We start from the raw sequence: 15,902 nt of genomic DNA, 5'->3' as shown, positions 1-15,902 counted from the left end.
TTCAAAGCAAAATAGCCCAAGATCTGGGGCCTGTTTTTGAACCAAATATCTTTCAAACCAGTAAGTCAGGACCGAGGAAGAAAGTATAGAAAATATGTTGGAATAACAGGTGAGAAGTTCCCCCTCTCAAGTATATATGTATATTTATTATTTATTTGCAGTACTCAAATGGTGGAGTACTTTCAGACAAGAACCCGTGTGTGTGTGTGTGTGTGTGTGTGTGTGTGTGTGGTGTGTGTGTGTGTGTGTGTGTGTGTGTGTTGCCAGTCCTGGGGCTTGAACTCAGGGCCTGGGTACTGTCCCTGAACATCCTTTGCTCGAATCCTGGTAAGCATTTATTTGATTACTATGCTGATTCGGATGAGATCTTAGTATGGTTTGATTTATTATTTCCTTTATGGCTAAAGTTATTGAACATCTTCTGTATCATCCTCTTATATTTCTTTTTCTGAGAACAGTCTGTTCAACTCTCCTGCCCATTAATCAGATTATTGTTTTGCTGTATAATTTTTTTTTTTTTTTTTTTTTTTGGCCAGTCCTGGGGCTTGGACTCAGGGCCTGAGCACTGTCCCTGGCTTCTTTTTGCTCAAGGCTAGCACTCTGCCACTTGAGCCACAGCGCCACTTCTGGCCATTTTTTGTATATGTGGTACTGGGGAATCGAACCCAGGGCCTCATGTATATGAGGCAGGCACTCTTGCCACTAGGCCATATCCCCAGCCCCCTGTATAATTTTTTTAATGTTTGTTCATCTCTTGAAGATTTTCTTCTGTGGATTGTTTCTTGGTTCTGGTATATTATTATTAACCCTAAATTTAATATTGTAAATGTTTGGAGAGAGTTAACATGTATCTAGACACTCTAGTTAATAATTCAATGCAAGTTTTCTTTTGGTAGAAATACATGAAACGATAGAAATTTATTCTGGAACTACTTCCTTGGTGGTACAAGGCAGTATCTACTCACTGTCAAGTTTTAGGTTATGATATCACAGATTTCAACTGGTAGCAAATGTATCTGCTTCCTTGAATTCTGCTCTCAAAGTCTTTCTGTGCTGTTCATTTTTGCAAAGATAGTTTTATATGAGTTTGGGTTGACTATAAGGAGAAAGTAACTTTTATTGATAATTTTCTTAGATTTTTGTGGTGGTTTTGTTGGGCTACATTTTTAACTGGATTGTAGTATACTATAGTCTTTTTCTGCCTATCCTCCCTTACCCCCTATTGTATTGCTTTTTTTTTTTTTTTTGCCGGGTCTGGGCCTTGAACTCACGGCCTGAGCACTGTCCCTGGCTTCTTTTTGCTCAAGGCTAGCACTCTGCCACTTGAGCCATAGCGCCACTTCTGGCCATTTTCTGTATATGTGGTGCTGGGGAATCGAATCCTGGGCTTCATGTATACAAGGCAAGTGCTCTTGCCACTAAGCCATATTCCCAGCCCAGCTCCTTGCTTTTTCACAGAGTCCTGAACAGTGGTACTGGTAGAAAAATAAAACCCATTTTAACTATTATGGCTACGTTACTAAGGCTAATTCCTCCTGATGTTAGGATCATTTCATGCCTATGGTAATTTAAAATAGAACAGGTTATGTACTTGACAGCTATTTAGAACTCCTAAAATCCATTTTCTTTTTTTTTTTTTTCTGAATTTTTTGATTTGACAGAACAGGATATGAGGTTCTTTCAAACAGAGACAAGTGATGTAAGATAATAGTTTTCGTCCCAGTGAGCCAGTGCTATTCTGCTAGAGATGTCCTAACAAATACTACCAATTGAATAGCTTAAACAGCAGGAACTTACTTTGTCACAGTTCTTCAAATTTGAAATCTGAGGTGTTTTTTTTTCTTTTCTTTTGGGGGGAGGGGTGTCGGTCCTGGGGCTTGAACTCTGGGCTTGGGCGCTGTGTCTAGCTCTCTACCCCTTTGAGCCACAGCGCCACTTTGAGTTTTCTAGTGGTTGATGGGAGTTAAGAGTCTCATGGACTTTCCTGCCCAGGCTGGATTTGAACCGTGATCCTCAGATCTCAGCCTCCAGAGTAGCATGGATTACAGGCATGAACCACTGACTCCCAGCTGAAATCTGACATCTTCTGAGGCCTTTTTCTTATACATCACTGTCTTCCTCTTCCTGTATTTTCATATAGTGGCCTGTTTTTGTTTTTGGGGGTGGTGCAGAAAGTCTTTTGGGGAGAGGGGATGCTGGGGGTTGAGTCCATGGTTTACTATTCTTGGTTAACCACTCTACCTTTTGAGCAACATCTTCAGCTCACCTCCCCCCCTTTAATGATGACTTTATTAAAAAAAATTTTTATTGTAAAGGTGAAATACAGAGGGTTACAATTTTATGTCAGGTAATGAGTACATTTCTTTTTGAACAGTGTCACCTCTTTTGACCCACATCTCCAGCTCTTGTTTTTTGAGAGGAGTCTCACCATTATTTTGCTCAGATAGCCTCAGGAAAGAGTTCCCTGCCTCCTAAGTAATTGGGATTTACAGGTTTGTGCCATCACATTCACACTGAGGTCTAATGAGAGCTTCAAACAATATGTCATAAGGTACACTTTTGGCCACATTGATACAGCTAGTAAGAAATTCCTGTTGCCCAAGGATGATTATTGATGATCTTATCTTTAGCTTTCCTTACTTCATTTTCCGCCTTCCATCCATCCCTTCTCTCCTTCTTTTCTTTATTTTCCTGTTCTGTCATAAGTGATTTAAAACTCTCCATATACAAAGACCAGTTGAGTTTGGGGGATAATTCAGTGACTTAAAAGTGACAATGGTGTCTATATGCATTTGTGCTCCTTAAATCATCTTTCAGTGGTCAGCATATTAATCCTGCAATATAGTGTACCAGGAAGTCCAAAGAGACAGGATACTTAGAAATTATAGGTACTTTCCACTTCCTACTTGTCATCTTTACACTCATGTATAATTTAAATACACAGTTTTCTCATTAATATAAACTCCTTCAGCCTCGTACACTATATTCTAATCTTTCAATGATATTCCTCTTCACAATAGGCTTTTAAAAACAAACCTAAACTTATACTTTGTCACTGTCTGGATTAAACTTTTAATGACTTAACATTGTGTTCATAGTCAAACTTGCTATTACTGTTATTATTCATGATTTGGCTTACCCTACATGTCCTATCTCATTCTAGTAATTCTCTGCTTTGTTATCTGAATCTGGCCTTGATTTTTGCTCATCATAGGCTGTTTATTTAGAATTGTAGAGATTATTCTTCAAGAAAGATGTAGCTGAACTTGATTGTTTATAATCTTTGCCTATACCTAGTTTTACCCTGAGCATTTCAATGTTAATAGCATGCCCTCTTTGTACTCTGTTTCTTTTCTGTGAACACTCCATCTCTGCAGCCTTTCGGACTTTATACCTGCTGTAGTGTTTCACTTACACATTTCTTCTCCCCCAACACTTAGAGATGAAACTTTGAAAACAAATCCTTTACCTTAACTTTTAACTTAATTTTATTATGGAATAGGGAGGCTTACTCCACCCATCCTGTAATTACGGAAGCAGTCTCAGGCTTGTCTCAAACTCCATGTTTTGTTTGGCTCTTAAAAGCTGTTTATCCCTTTGAAGGAAGATTTGTCTTGGCATCATGCTTTAATTAGGGTTTTGTATTTGTATGTTTTGTTTATTTTTGCCTTTTGTTTTTGTGCCCGGTCCTGGGGCTTACACTCAAGGCCTATGTGCTATCTCCAAGATTTATCGCACTCTGCAGCTTGTTTGGGGCTTTTTGATGGGTAAATGGACCATGACACTCAGATCTTAGCTTCCAGAGTAGCTGGGGTTACAGGGGTGAGCCACTGGCACCTGGTGAAATTAGTAGGTTTTTTTTTTTTTTTGTCTGTGATTTTAGAAATTTGAATAAAAGTTCCAACAATTCTATGTATGATTACCACTCCTTAATATTATACATCCTTTTCATGTAATTAGCCAATTATATAGGACAAGAACAAACATTTTAAATTAACATTCATTGAAGAGTGCATGCTGATTCTAAAAACATTCAAGTATTTAAAATCAAGTAAGTGCACATTAAAGGCATAGCTACTTGGTAATGAAAGTAGACTGAGAGATTTTAGCCACACTGCAACCTGTTTTGGTATAGTATGTTTTAACACTTTTGAAGGATTTATTTACTTTTAAAATTTTCAATGCATAGGATTATTTTAAGGATTATCTAAAGGTTGAACATAAATACGATTAATAATTAGTGTGTACCAGAAGTTAAAATAAGTATTGCTCAGTGTTTCTTCTTTTTTACTTGTCTTTGTCTTCTCATATCTGATGCAGGTAAGCAATCTTTAAGAAATGAGCAAGGTTTTGACAAAATCAGTTCAGGAATATGTAGAATTTTTTTATGTGAAGAGTTAAGTTTGGTTTTAGCTTCATACTATTTATTCATCACTTGCAAAATTAGCTAAAATCTATTTTATAAAAATTAAGACATTTTAGAAATCTTTAGATATTTTTGTTTTTTCTTCAGTCATGTAAATTGCATATAGGAATAGCAAAACTGAAACTCAAAGTTAATGGGGAGGCACACTGATTGTTATACATACCAAGACAAAGTAGCATATTATGGTGAGTTTATCTAATAGAGTCAACCAGTATATCATTGTTACTAAACTTTTCCTTAAGTCATAAAGGCAAGTAGAAATAGCTTTCTAACTATATTAGGTTAATGGCTGATAAATAGCCTAAATATAATACTTGGTACATTTGTAATTATCTGTATCTGTAATTATTAAATTTAATATGATATTCTACTTTTAAGTCATACCATTGAATCTACCAGAGAAGATGCTTCAGGTTTAGTTGCTGAACTTCAAGAAAAACTTCAAGAAGAAAAAGCTAAGTTTCTAGAACAACTTGAAGAGCAAGAAAAAAGAAAGAATGAAGAAATGCAAAATGTTCGAACATCGTTGATTGCTGAGCAACAGGTATGAGCCTATCCTTGTTTGAAAAAGGCTAATACAAATAAAAATATCTAATAAAGATTTCTGGAAGATGTATATCCCTGGTCCTGTTAATTTTTATTTTTCATGATAAAGTCATGTATTAAAAAACAACAGCCTGGAAAAGTGTTTACTAAGGACAGTAACTGAGCAAGACTTGTCAGTTAATGAAGAAGTGACAAATCATTTATATTATTTATTCTACATTAATCTCTTTTTCTTGCATTTTCTCTGTATGCTCGTTTGTAAACACAAATATAGTTTCAAATTCCTGAAATGTACTAGCCAAGAGTTTTACAGTTGATAGCTATCTGATTAAGGTTTTTGTAGTTTTAAAACTTCTATTACTAGTTATATAGTGAAATTAGAAGAAATGACTTAGTCCCTCTTCCTCATATACTTATCAATTGTGATAGGCATTCCAAAAATTCATCTTGTATAAACAGCAAACATGAAAAAACTAAATGATGAAAAATGTCTGTTGACAAATATTTTTATTTTTTCTATGTAATAAAGAAACTATACAAAGCTGGTTATAAATTATCTTTTCGGGGTTCTTTTTGTATGCTTATTAACTAAAGTATATTTAACATCTAATGAATTTGTTGAAATTTTTATGTAAAAACAAATTATTTTTCTCTTAAACCACCGTATTGTTGCTAGGATTACTGTTATTCATTTGTCCAAGAATCAGTGAATTCTTGGGATACAACAGCTGGCCAAAAGGCTAGCACTAGTGTCTTATCAACAGCTAGCCAAAATTCTGGCACTAGTGTCTTATGCCTATGATTCTAGCTACTCAGGAGACTGAGGATGGAGATTTGATGCCAGCCTGGTGAAAAACTAAGGGACAGTGCTAAAAGTACAAGCCCCAATACCAGCACCCAAAAAGAAAAAAATGCTAGACAGATGGAAATGTTTAAGGGACCATTTAGATCATCTCGACATTTCATCGATTACCATAGTTCAAAAAGATTTTTTTATGAAATCTTTAACAATTCAGTCTTTATGAAAGCAACTTTGTTGTAGTTAAAATTTACAATTCTCATGTATCTCTGCAGGCAATTAGATCTATGAGCTTTATAGGAAGAAAGTATATAAGTCAGAGAGTAAAAGTCTAACTAATAGAAATCTAGTGGCCCAAAACAAAAGTTAACTCATGTTAGCATAGGAGTCAAAACTTAAAAGACAAAAGATTTTAGAGGCAGGAAAAGGACAAGTTTGTAACAACAGTGTTCATATTGTCTGTGACTATAGTTTCCCTGAAGTTTCCAAATCGCTTGCTAATGTTTTTTCTTTGATAATATATGGATGATAATCTGGAAGTAGTATTTGTTTTTAAGATAGTAAATAAAAACCAAGAAAATACAACCTCTTTTGAGCATATAACATTTCTTATTTAAAAATAAACATTCTTGAATCGTACTATTTTCCCCATATAGATATGTACCACAGACGTCTAACTTTATTCTTAGTACTGGCTGCTAAATGTATGCATATAATTAGTTACTCTTTGTTTCAGACCAATTTCAACACTGTTTTGACAAGAGAGAAAATGAGGAAAGAAAACATAATCAATGATCTTAGTGATAAATTAAAAAGTACAATGCAACAACAAGAGAGAGATAAAGGTCAGTACTATTCTGATAAGATTTTAAATCATTTTTAAAAATGTAAAGTACTTTTCATTAAGTAATGCTTATTTCAATTTGGTGTCTTTTAGATCTGATAGAATCTCTTTCTGAAGATAGAGCTCGGTTGCTTGAGGAGAAGAAGAAGCTTGAAGAAGAAGTCAGTAAGTTGCGTAGTAGCAGTTTTATTCCTCTTCCACATATAACTGCTGCCCCAGAGCTTTATGGAGCTTGTGCTCCTGAATTCCCGGGTGAGACAGAAAGACAAGCCATGGACACAGCAGAGGAAGGAAGAGTGGATTCAACAATGGAGACAAGCATGATGTCTGTGCAGTAAGTATCTGTGCTTAGACCATCAGTGCTGTTCTGTAAGTTACAAAATTCTCAAGAAAGGAGATGCTTCTAACATTACTGATTATTTGGAGCTTATATAAAGTATATAATTCATTCAAAACAAATCTTGGAAAGAAAGGGACATCCTACTATATTCTGTGTATAGGCAAGGCAGTTAGAGCCAAATAATACTATAAAGGAGAAAACCAAAAACCAAAAGGTTTTTTTTTTTGGCCAGTCCTGGGGCTTGGACTCAGGGCCTGAGCACTGTCCCTGGCTTCTTTTTGCTCAAGGCTAGCACTCTACCACTTGAGTCACAGCGCCACTTCTGGCCATTTTCTGTATATGTGATGCTGGGGAATCGAACCCAGGGCCTCATGTATATAAGGCAGGCACTCTAGCCACTAGGCCATATCCCCAGCCCCACCAAAAGGTTTTATAAAGTTATTTATAAAGTCTTTTGTAAAGTCTTTATAAAGTTAAGGGAGAAATATTTTTAGACAGGGTATAATGAACCAAAAATCATCTGTATGCTAAACACAATCTCAAAATTCCAAATATTCACAAATAAAAATAAAATTCAGCTGAGTGCTGATGTCTAATACCTGTCATCCTAGCTACTTAGGAAACTGAGATCTGAGGATCCTGGTTCAGAGTCAGCATGGACAAGAAAGTCTGTGAGTTTTAACAACAAAAAAGGTGGAAGTAGAGCTCTAGCTCAAGTGATAGAATGCTAACCTTAAGTAAAATAAAGCTCAGGGAAAAGGCCCAGGCCCTGAGTGCAAGCCCCAGGACTGGCACACACATACACAAAGTCCATCTGGAAATTACAGTACTTATTTAGGTACACATACATAGGTACTAATGCCTGCACTTATTTATTTGTCCAATCAATATGAAAGGAGAAAGGGTAGAACTGAGGCTCACACCTACAATCATAACTACTTAGGAACTAAGACTTGAAAGATTGAAGTTTGATTGTTTAGGCAAAAAGTTTATGAGATTCCATCTTCAAAAACAGCAGAATCTGAGCTACAAAATAGTTAAGTTTTAGAATGACGCCAAGTAAGCAAATAAAGCTGAGTGAGCCTAAGGCTCTGAGTTTTCATTCTGATACTGGCCTAAAAAGCTATCAACAACAACAGAAGAAAAAGTAAACCCAAATCAAAAACATAATCAAAGTGTTATTCTTGGAGTTATATAGCCTCAAGTGAATTTATTTCAAAACATGAATGCAGGCAGAAAGAAAATGTTTCTTAAATATGTTATTAATATTAGAAACTCAAAGAAATGCTTCCTAGGTAAATGGGTACACCTAGCCTTGTTTTTAACTCCAAAAGCTTTATAGATCTAGATCTAGTACATAGACAATATTGGTACATGTACTAACTTAAATAGTCTACTTTGGAAACTTTAATGCAAACTCTTATAAGCAATCTATATTAATACTTAAATTTCTGAAATATTACCAGAAAATATAAAACGTAGCCAGGTGCTAGTGGCTCACATCTATAATCCTAGGTACTCATGAGGTTGAGAAATGAGGATTGCTGTTCAAAGCCAGCCTGAGCAGGAAAGTCCATTAGATGCTTACCTCCCAGTTAGCCACCAGAAAACTGGAATTGGACCTGTACTGTAGCTCAAAGTGGTAGGTCGTAGAGCAAAAGAGCTCAGGGCGGGCTGGGGATATAGCCTAGTGGCAAGAGTGCCTGCCTCGGATACACGAGGCCCTAGGTTCGATTCCCCAGCACCACATATACAGAAAACGGCCAGAAGCGGCGCTGTGGCTCAAGTGGCAGAGTGCTAGCCTTGAGCGGGAAGAAGCCAGGCACAGTGCTCAGGCCCTGAGTCCAAGGCCCAGGACTAGCCAAAAGAAAAAAAAAAAGAGCTCAGGGACTCCCCATGAGACACTTGCTCCCAAAAATGGATATAGAATTTCTTTTTATTTTTTATTTTTATTTTTTTTTCTGCTAGTCCTAATTCTTGGCCTGTCCATGAGCTAACATTCTACCACTTGAGGCCCAGTGCCACTTCCGGCTTTTTCTGTGTATGTGGTACTGAGGAATCGAACACAGAGCTTCATGCATGCCAAGCAAGCTCTCTACCACTAAGCCACATTTCCATCCCATAATTTAAAATTTTTAAAGACTGACACCTTAATAGAATAATTTTCTCCCTTTTAGAGAAAATATCCATATGCTGTCTGAAGAAAAGCAGAGAATAATGCTCTTAGAACGAGTAAGTAAATTCTTTTCTTAAAATTTTCACTTTGGGAAAGCATTTATATGAGCTTTATTTTGGCAATATACAATAAACTATTTACATTTGTGAGTTAGTTTTTTTTTACTATAAATTTATTTTCATAATGTTTTGAGAAGTCATGTTCAATTCTTATGACTTAAACAATTGCCAGTAGCATTAGGCCTCTCAAAACATTACAGTGCTTAACATGTATATAAAAGAAAACATTTTGTTGGCTAGACATTGGTATTGGTAGCTAACACCTGTAATCTTAGCCCTTCAGGAGGCTGAGATCTCAGGATGGACTTTCAAAGTGAGCCAGAAAAGTTTATAATTCATGTACAGTGGATGTAAGAAGAGGAGGGCGTGACTCAACTGATAAAATGTCAGGTGAAAAAGTCAAAATAGAGTGAGGCCCCAGTACTGGCACACATACATAAAGGAGAAAATGAGGAATAGATTTTTATGAAATAACAGTTTTATTTAAAAATAGTTCAGAATTCACCTAAGTAATAAGAGTTTACACATTTATTTTGATTTTTTGTCTATTTATTTAAAAAATATTATATGTTAGAAGTGAGAAAAAATATAAGGCAACTTGAAGACAAAACCAGATATGTTTGTAATAAAAAATAATTAGTTGAACTCTGTTGGTGGGAATGTAAACTTGTCCAACCACTCTGGCAAGCAGTATGGAGGTTCCTCAAAAGAATAGCAGCACTACTCCTGGGCATTTACCCAAATGATCACAAACATGGCTACACTAGAGCCACCAACACAACTGTGTTCATTGCAGCATTATTTACTATAGCTAAGATATGGAACTAACCCAGATGCCCTTTAGTACATGAATGGGTCAAGAAAATGTGGTACATATACCCAATAGAATTCTATGCTTCCATCAGAAAGAATGACTTCGTCCCACTTGAAAGGAAATGGAAAGACTGGGAAAAAATCATATTAAGTGAGCCAAACCCAAATAAACATAGGCTACATAGTTTCCCTCATTTATAATAATTAGTATGTGCCTAGGATAGTCCTAACAGAGGTTTACAATAGCCCAATAACTATGTATATACGAACATATAAAATGATACTAATTGAAATGATCTCTGGGATATGGAAACGAGAGTTTATTGTTGTTTTCTCTTTGCTTTATTTTTTTAAGAGTACTGTTTGCAGTTGTCCTTTTTATTTCCTCTGAGTTATTACCCCTGTTCACTTTTTCTGATTTAGGTAGCCTTTGTCTTATGTATAAGTTTATCTGATTTGGGGAAGGGAAAGGGAATCACAGAGACAGTGGGACAAATGGTGAACCTATGCAACAGCGACACTCACTAGACACTGCAGTATCCTAGCCATCTAGGACTCACACCCACAACAAAAAAGTCACCAGCACTCCGTCCTTCGGGCTAGGAATCTTTATTTAGCTGTGTACAGCGTCTGCTCTCCATCGGGATGGTAAAGAACAGCAATGAACCACCACGGGGCTGGGTTTTTAAAGGTAGAAGCTATGCATTCTACAGCAGGTGGTCATGTAGCACAGACTCGGGGGTTAATTAGCAGGGGGTAGAGCAAGTCACAAATGGGTTAAGCAAGCTGTTTACAGAAGCAGAATTTCATGGTAAGGCTGATCTAATATCAACTTTATTTTATCAATTGTTTACCATGTTTTCCTAATATCAACTAAGCAAATATGAGGGGGCTAAAACAATCCAGTAAGTGAGCCAACCTGACAGTTGCCATGGCATTTCTGTAACTACTACTGTGGTTATTTCTGTAATGTATTACTATGATCATTTTTACAGTCCGTTACTACGGTTGCTACCTAGATACAGAGAGGATCAAGGGCTACATATATTTTTAAATGTCAGACTACAAGGAACTAGTCTCACCGGTGGGGGTACAGCCCTCTAGCATGGAGTCACCAAAATGGAGTTATTGAAATGAAGAGTGAACTCTTAAGACAGTGAAATTTTACAAGCCCTATTGTTACTAGGAGCTCAGCGGGGTGGGGGGGATGTTTACACTTTTCTTTGGATTTCATAGACACTATGTTGGAAATTAACTTTACAACTTGTAGAGCAGGTGAGTGAGGGAGGTAGGAAAGCAGGATTAAACAGGGAGAAAACTGTTAGAAAATAAATGTACTCATTATCTTACGTAACTGTAACCCCTCTATATCACCTTTACAATAAAACAAAATTTAAAAGAATAATTAATTGAAATCTGTGGGGGGAAAATTTCACAGTAACAGGCCTCCTTCCAGTTGGTGCAGAGTTGTATACATTTGGCAAATATTTATTCAGTATCCAGTTTCAAAGGCTAGTCATACAATTCAGTGGTAGAAGTCCCTGAGACTCTTGTCTCCAATTAATCACCAAAAGTGCTTTAACAGGGAGCTGTGGCTCAAGTAGTTAAGCACTTAAGCACAAAAGCTCGGGAACAATGCTCATGTCCTTAAAAGAAATCCAGTCAAAATTGAACAAACATGGCAACAGTTCTTTTGTTATTAAAAACGTGAGTCACCACTCCCTCAGAATCACCTGTAACATATTTTGTAAGTGCACATTACTTCTTTTACATGAGATCTAGTAGGTAAGTCATTGGGGATAGATCTTAGATATTGAATGCTTATTTACAAATTTCACAGATAGTGCATAGTAAAATTTAACAACCATTGACTTAGATAAATATATGTCTACAATTGTTATCATTCTCATTAAAGTAATAGATAGATAAAGCATTTGGAAACAAGTCTTTAGAAATCCCCATTGACATTTTATTCCTGAACTGTACATTAGGTTGGAGAACTTTAACACTTTATTTAGATTTACTTGTGTAGGTTCAAGGGTAAACCCCAGATCTCTTTGTTTTCTACTTATAGACACTACAGTTAAAAGAAGAAGAAAATAAACGGTTAAACCAAAGGCTGGTAAGTTGTTTTCTGGGCATTATTTAATATTTCATAGTTATTTACATTTTATTTCATTACAGAAATCTTCCATCTGAAGGATGTGTGCTTTGTTACTTTAGTGAGTTTGTTAAGCCATATTGTTCACTTAGTAGTATTGATTCTCAAAAGTGAAGTTGGGTCAGAGTTGTCACATGTGACTTTAGATTCATGCTTATATAATGTTTGCTTCTTAAGAAAACTGTTTTGGGAGCCCATAATTGGGATTTGAAATCTTAGTATTGAATTTAAATAAAGCAGTAAGTTGCAACTTAGAGTTTTCCTTCATAGGCTGAAGACAGACATGTTTAGGTAGGATCTCCTTTTTAAAAAATAAAATTGTAGTGACATTCTTATACCTTAAGTTGAACAACTAAAATCACATATTCTGTAGTGATTGAACTATATTCACTGTTAAATTTTTAAAAAGACTTTGAGAATAATTTGTCTATTCAAAAAACACCAAACACTTAATTTATTTAATTCAAAGAGAGTATATGTTCTATTTGACAAGGATTTTAGTGGGGTATTTTTTGGTTTCTATTTTCCCCCTCCCCCTCTTGTGCCAGTACTGAGGCGTGGATTCAGACCCTGGATGCTGTCCCTTTAGCTTTTTCACTCAAGAAGGTGCCCTATTACTTGAACCACACTTACACTTCTGGCTTTTTAGCTTTTAATTGGAAAATAAGAGTCTAACAGACCGTTCATGTCTGAGCTGGTCTCAAACTTCGATCCTCAGATCTCAGCCTTAGGATTACAGGGTTGAGCCAGCAGCAGCCAACATGTCTTTCTTTTTAAACTGTGATATTCTTTGTACTTAGAGAACAGTATACCATTGTATACCATTGATAGTTCCACACTTATGAATAAGATGCAGAGACACACAACCATGCAGTAGGGCCTTCAAAAATATGAAGCTGCTTTAATGCATATTCACATTTTTATCTCAAAATCCAAACTCATTTATAGTATACCTTTTTTTAAAACGTAAGCTTTTAAATAATCTGAGTCAAACTGAATGTGGTTGAAATGGATAAGATCCTAGTGTTACTTTGTAAGAAAAACTACCCCTGGAATCAAGGTGTGTTGCTTTAAAGTTCCTGCTTTGGCCTAGTGGTTTATCTGTTGTTGTTTAGGAAAATAACTGCTTAGGGATAAGGAAAGTTTTTTAAAATGTAAAGTTTTCTCTTAAACTTGTTTCTTTTCAAGATGGAATTAAGACATATCTTATTTTATTCAAAAAAATAGCTGAAGGGTCCAGTTTATTTTGAGGTTTCTGGTGTACTGTTAATATTATTTCAAAGTCACTGTGTGTAAATACCCTATTCAAACTAGCCAATCATAAGCAGAATGTGAACCTGAGCTCAACAAATCTAAACAGAGGGGCAGGGCCTGCTGCATTAAGGTTAAATAGTGGAACCAGCAGCCTTCCTACTCTGTGATACTTAGAAAGCATGTTTATAACAACATAGTCTATAATACCAATATTCGAGCAAGGTAGGATAACAATGAATTCAGGGCTTGCTTGGACTACATTGACATTTCTCAAGCCTCTTCCTCCCCACATAAAAAGAAAAGTTAAAAAAGATGTATAAGCACAGAGAAGTTCTTACTGGTCCTTGATTTGTGCAGCTCTATGTTAGGTCTGCTTTGCTTAGCCAAGGTGGTTATTCTTGCTTCCTTTTATGGCCCTATGAGTGAACTCTCACTCCAGGTGTCAGAAAAAGATGTAATAGGTAGATAAAAAACCTGAGATGGGTGGTATAGCACCTATAAATTTGTGTTAAGTACTATTCTGTCGGTCATCAAGAAAAAGTAGTTAGAATGATCATTTAATAAACTGAGGCATCAAAGGAATTGCCTTAAAGATAAGAGACGTAGTTCTCAATCTCCTTTTTGCTTTAGATCATTTTTAAAAAGTAGTCTATTTTGACACCATTCTCTTCCTATTAATGCATCATATACAACTCAAAATATAGACTTTCACCATCATGCCTTGCTTATTTGTTGAAATATAGAGCCTTACTAATTTTTGCTTTGAACAATCTCCCTGTCATCATCCCAATGTCTGCCTCACAAGTAGCTAGGATTACTTACGTGTGTTACCATGCCGGGCTTAAGATTCTTGAAGATATTTTAAAGTATCTTAAGTATGTTAAGGTATTTGATTTTTGGTTGGTTTAAGAGGAAAGATTTTACTACCAATTCTCAAACTCTTCTAAAAATATTTGTCTTTTTTTTTTTCCTGTCCTAACTCAGGGCTTGGGTTCTATCCCTGAGCCTCTTTGTGCTTTAGGCTTACCACTCTACTACTTGAGCCACAACGCCACTTCTGGCTTTTTCTGAATAGTTTTTTGGCAATCTTATGCAATTTCCTGCCCTGTCGGCTTTGTAACACAATCCTCAGATCTCAGCCAAGGGATTACAGGCATTAGCCACCCACGCCTGGGTATTTCATCTTTTTTTTGTAATGTAAATGTGATTATAACATGAGTTTTTAATCCAAATAAGTTACACAAAAGAAAAAGGTACACAAATTTCTTTACCAGAAATAATTAAGTAATTATGCTAGTGAACATAAGTACCACAGTAGTGTGAATCTTGTTAAGTTGGAACTGAGATTTGGATATGTGACTTTGAAGAAATGTTTGCAGAAAGTACACCCAATGTTGTTAATGTATAAGGTTGATACAGTGTTTTTATTTTATTTTTTTGTCATAGATGTCTCAGAGCATGTCTTCAGTATCTTCAAGGCATTCGGAAAAGATAGCTATTAGAGAGTAAGTATTTTATTTTTATTTTGTGGGTACTGAATAGTTCCTGAAAATGTGTTTTAGTCTCAGAAGTTGTTCAGACATTTAAGTGCTTTGTACTCAGTGGTAGTAAAAGTATATAGGAAAGCAAAGTTATTCTAAATTGTTATCTTGGAACCATTAGGCTTACATTCCAAGTCCTTGTTTTAGCTTTATTAGTCATACAAATATCCTTCAAATTTTTGGGGTTCTAGCTAAGATTTCAGCTAATGTAACCTCTTAAATTCCTATTTCTCTTCTTAGTCCAATTTACGTTAGAATCTTGATTTTAAGATGATGTTTTCTCATTTTAAGTTTTTAGCTTGTTGACATGATACAGTTTTGTAATCAACTTGGAAATTCATCAAGGGGATAATTTGTTTTTCAGATTATGGTAATAAAGGAGCTGTGGAATAAGGAAAAGCTTTACTATCAATTCAACAGATACTGGTTTTTTTTAATAGCTGACAGGACCAGTACCAAGGCAAAAATTACCAAACTAAAAAATTTTAAGATCTCTTTGTTTTATTCAGTCTTTGACTAAATTTTCATTGTGAGGTATCTTTGATTCTATCCTTACATATTTCATTACAGTTTTCTCTTCCCTAGGTGATTTGTATCTTGTCTTTTCCAGCCACATGTCAAATCAATGGGTTTATGGTCTTATGAAGATTACAGAGAGATGAGCTGTAAAATAATTGCCTCATTTCCCCCTTGGTGTAGAGCACCTTTGGTGTTTAGCCAAAACAATACTTACTACATCTACATGGTTGAGGCAACGAATATTTGTAGAGTAATCAACAAGTAGATAAAATATCACTTTGCTTTAAAATCTCCCTAGCTGACTAATGATTTATCTGAGGGATGTATTAAATGATCCTTAAAAACAAGAAATCTAGGGAATATGGCCTAGTGGTAAAGTGCTTGCCTCATATGCATGAAGCCCTGGGTTTGATTCCTCAGCACC

General features: G+C 35.7%; 1 protein-coding gene across 3 annotated transcripts in view; it reads left to right on the top strand.

Moving 5' to 3' along the window:
* Positions 1 to 15,902, top strand: part of Rb1cc1 (RB1 inducible coiled-coil 1) — an 83,063-nt gene that overhangs the window by 61,688 nt on the left and 5,473 nt on the right. For all 3 annotated transcript variants that reach the window (XR_007212864.1, XM_048359270.1, XM_048359269.1), the window contains exons 16-21: positions 4,805 to 4,970; positions 6,508 to 6,616; positions 6,709 to 6,949; positions 9,133 to 9,187; positions 12,078 to 12,125; positions 14,865 to 14,923. Coding sequence is in view for 2 of the 3 variants with exons in the window: in XM_048359270.1 (XP_048215227.1) it covers positions 4,805 to 4,970; positions 6,508 to 6,616; positions 6,709 to 6,949; positions 9,133 to 9,187; positions 12,078 to 12,125; positions 14,865 to 14,923 (678 nt within the window). In the remaining variant the exon portion in view is untranslated. The remainder of the gene's footprint in view (positions 1 to 4,804; positions 4,971 to 6,507; positions 6,617 to 6,708; positions 6,950 to 9,132; positions 9,188 to 12,077; positions 12,126 to 14,864; positions 14,924 to 15,902) is intronic.

Source organism: Perognathus longimembris, chromosome 12 (genome assembly GCF_023159225.1).
Source record: "Perognathus longimembris pacificus isolate PPM17 chromosome 12, ASM2315922v1, whole genome shotgun sequence".
Classification (NCBI taxonomy): Eukaryota; Metazoa; Chordata; class Mammalia; order Rodentia; family Heteromyidae; genus Perognathus; species Perognathus longimembris.
The sequence above is the reverse complement of the archived record's forward strand: the minus strand, read 5'-3'. Positions and strand labels throughout refer to the sequence as shown.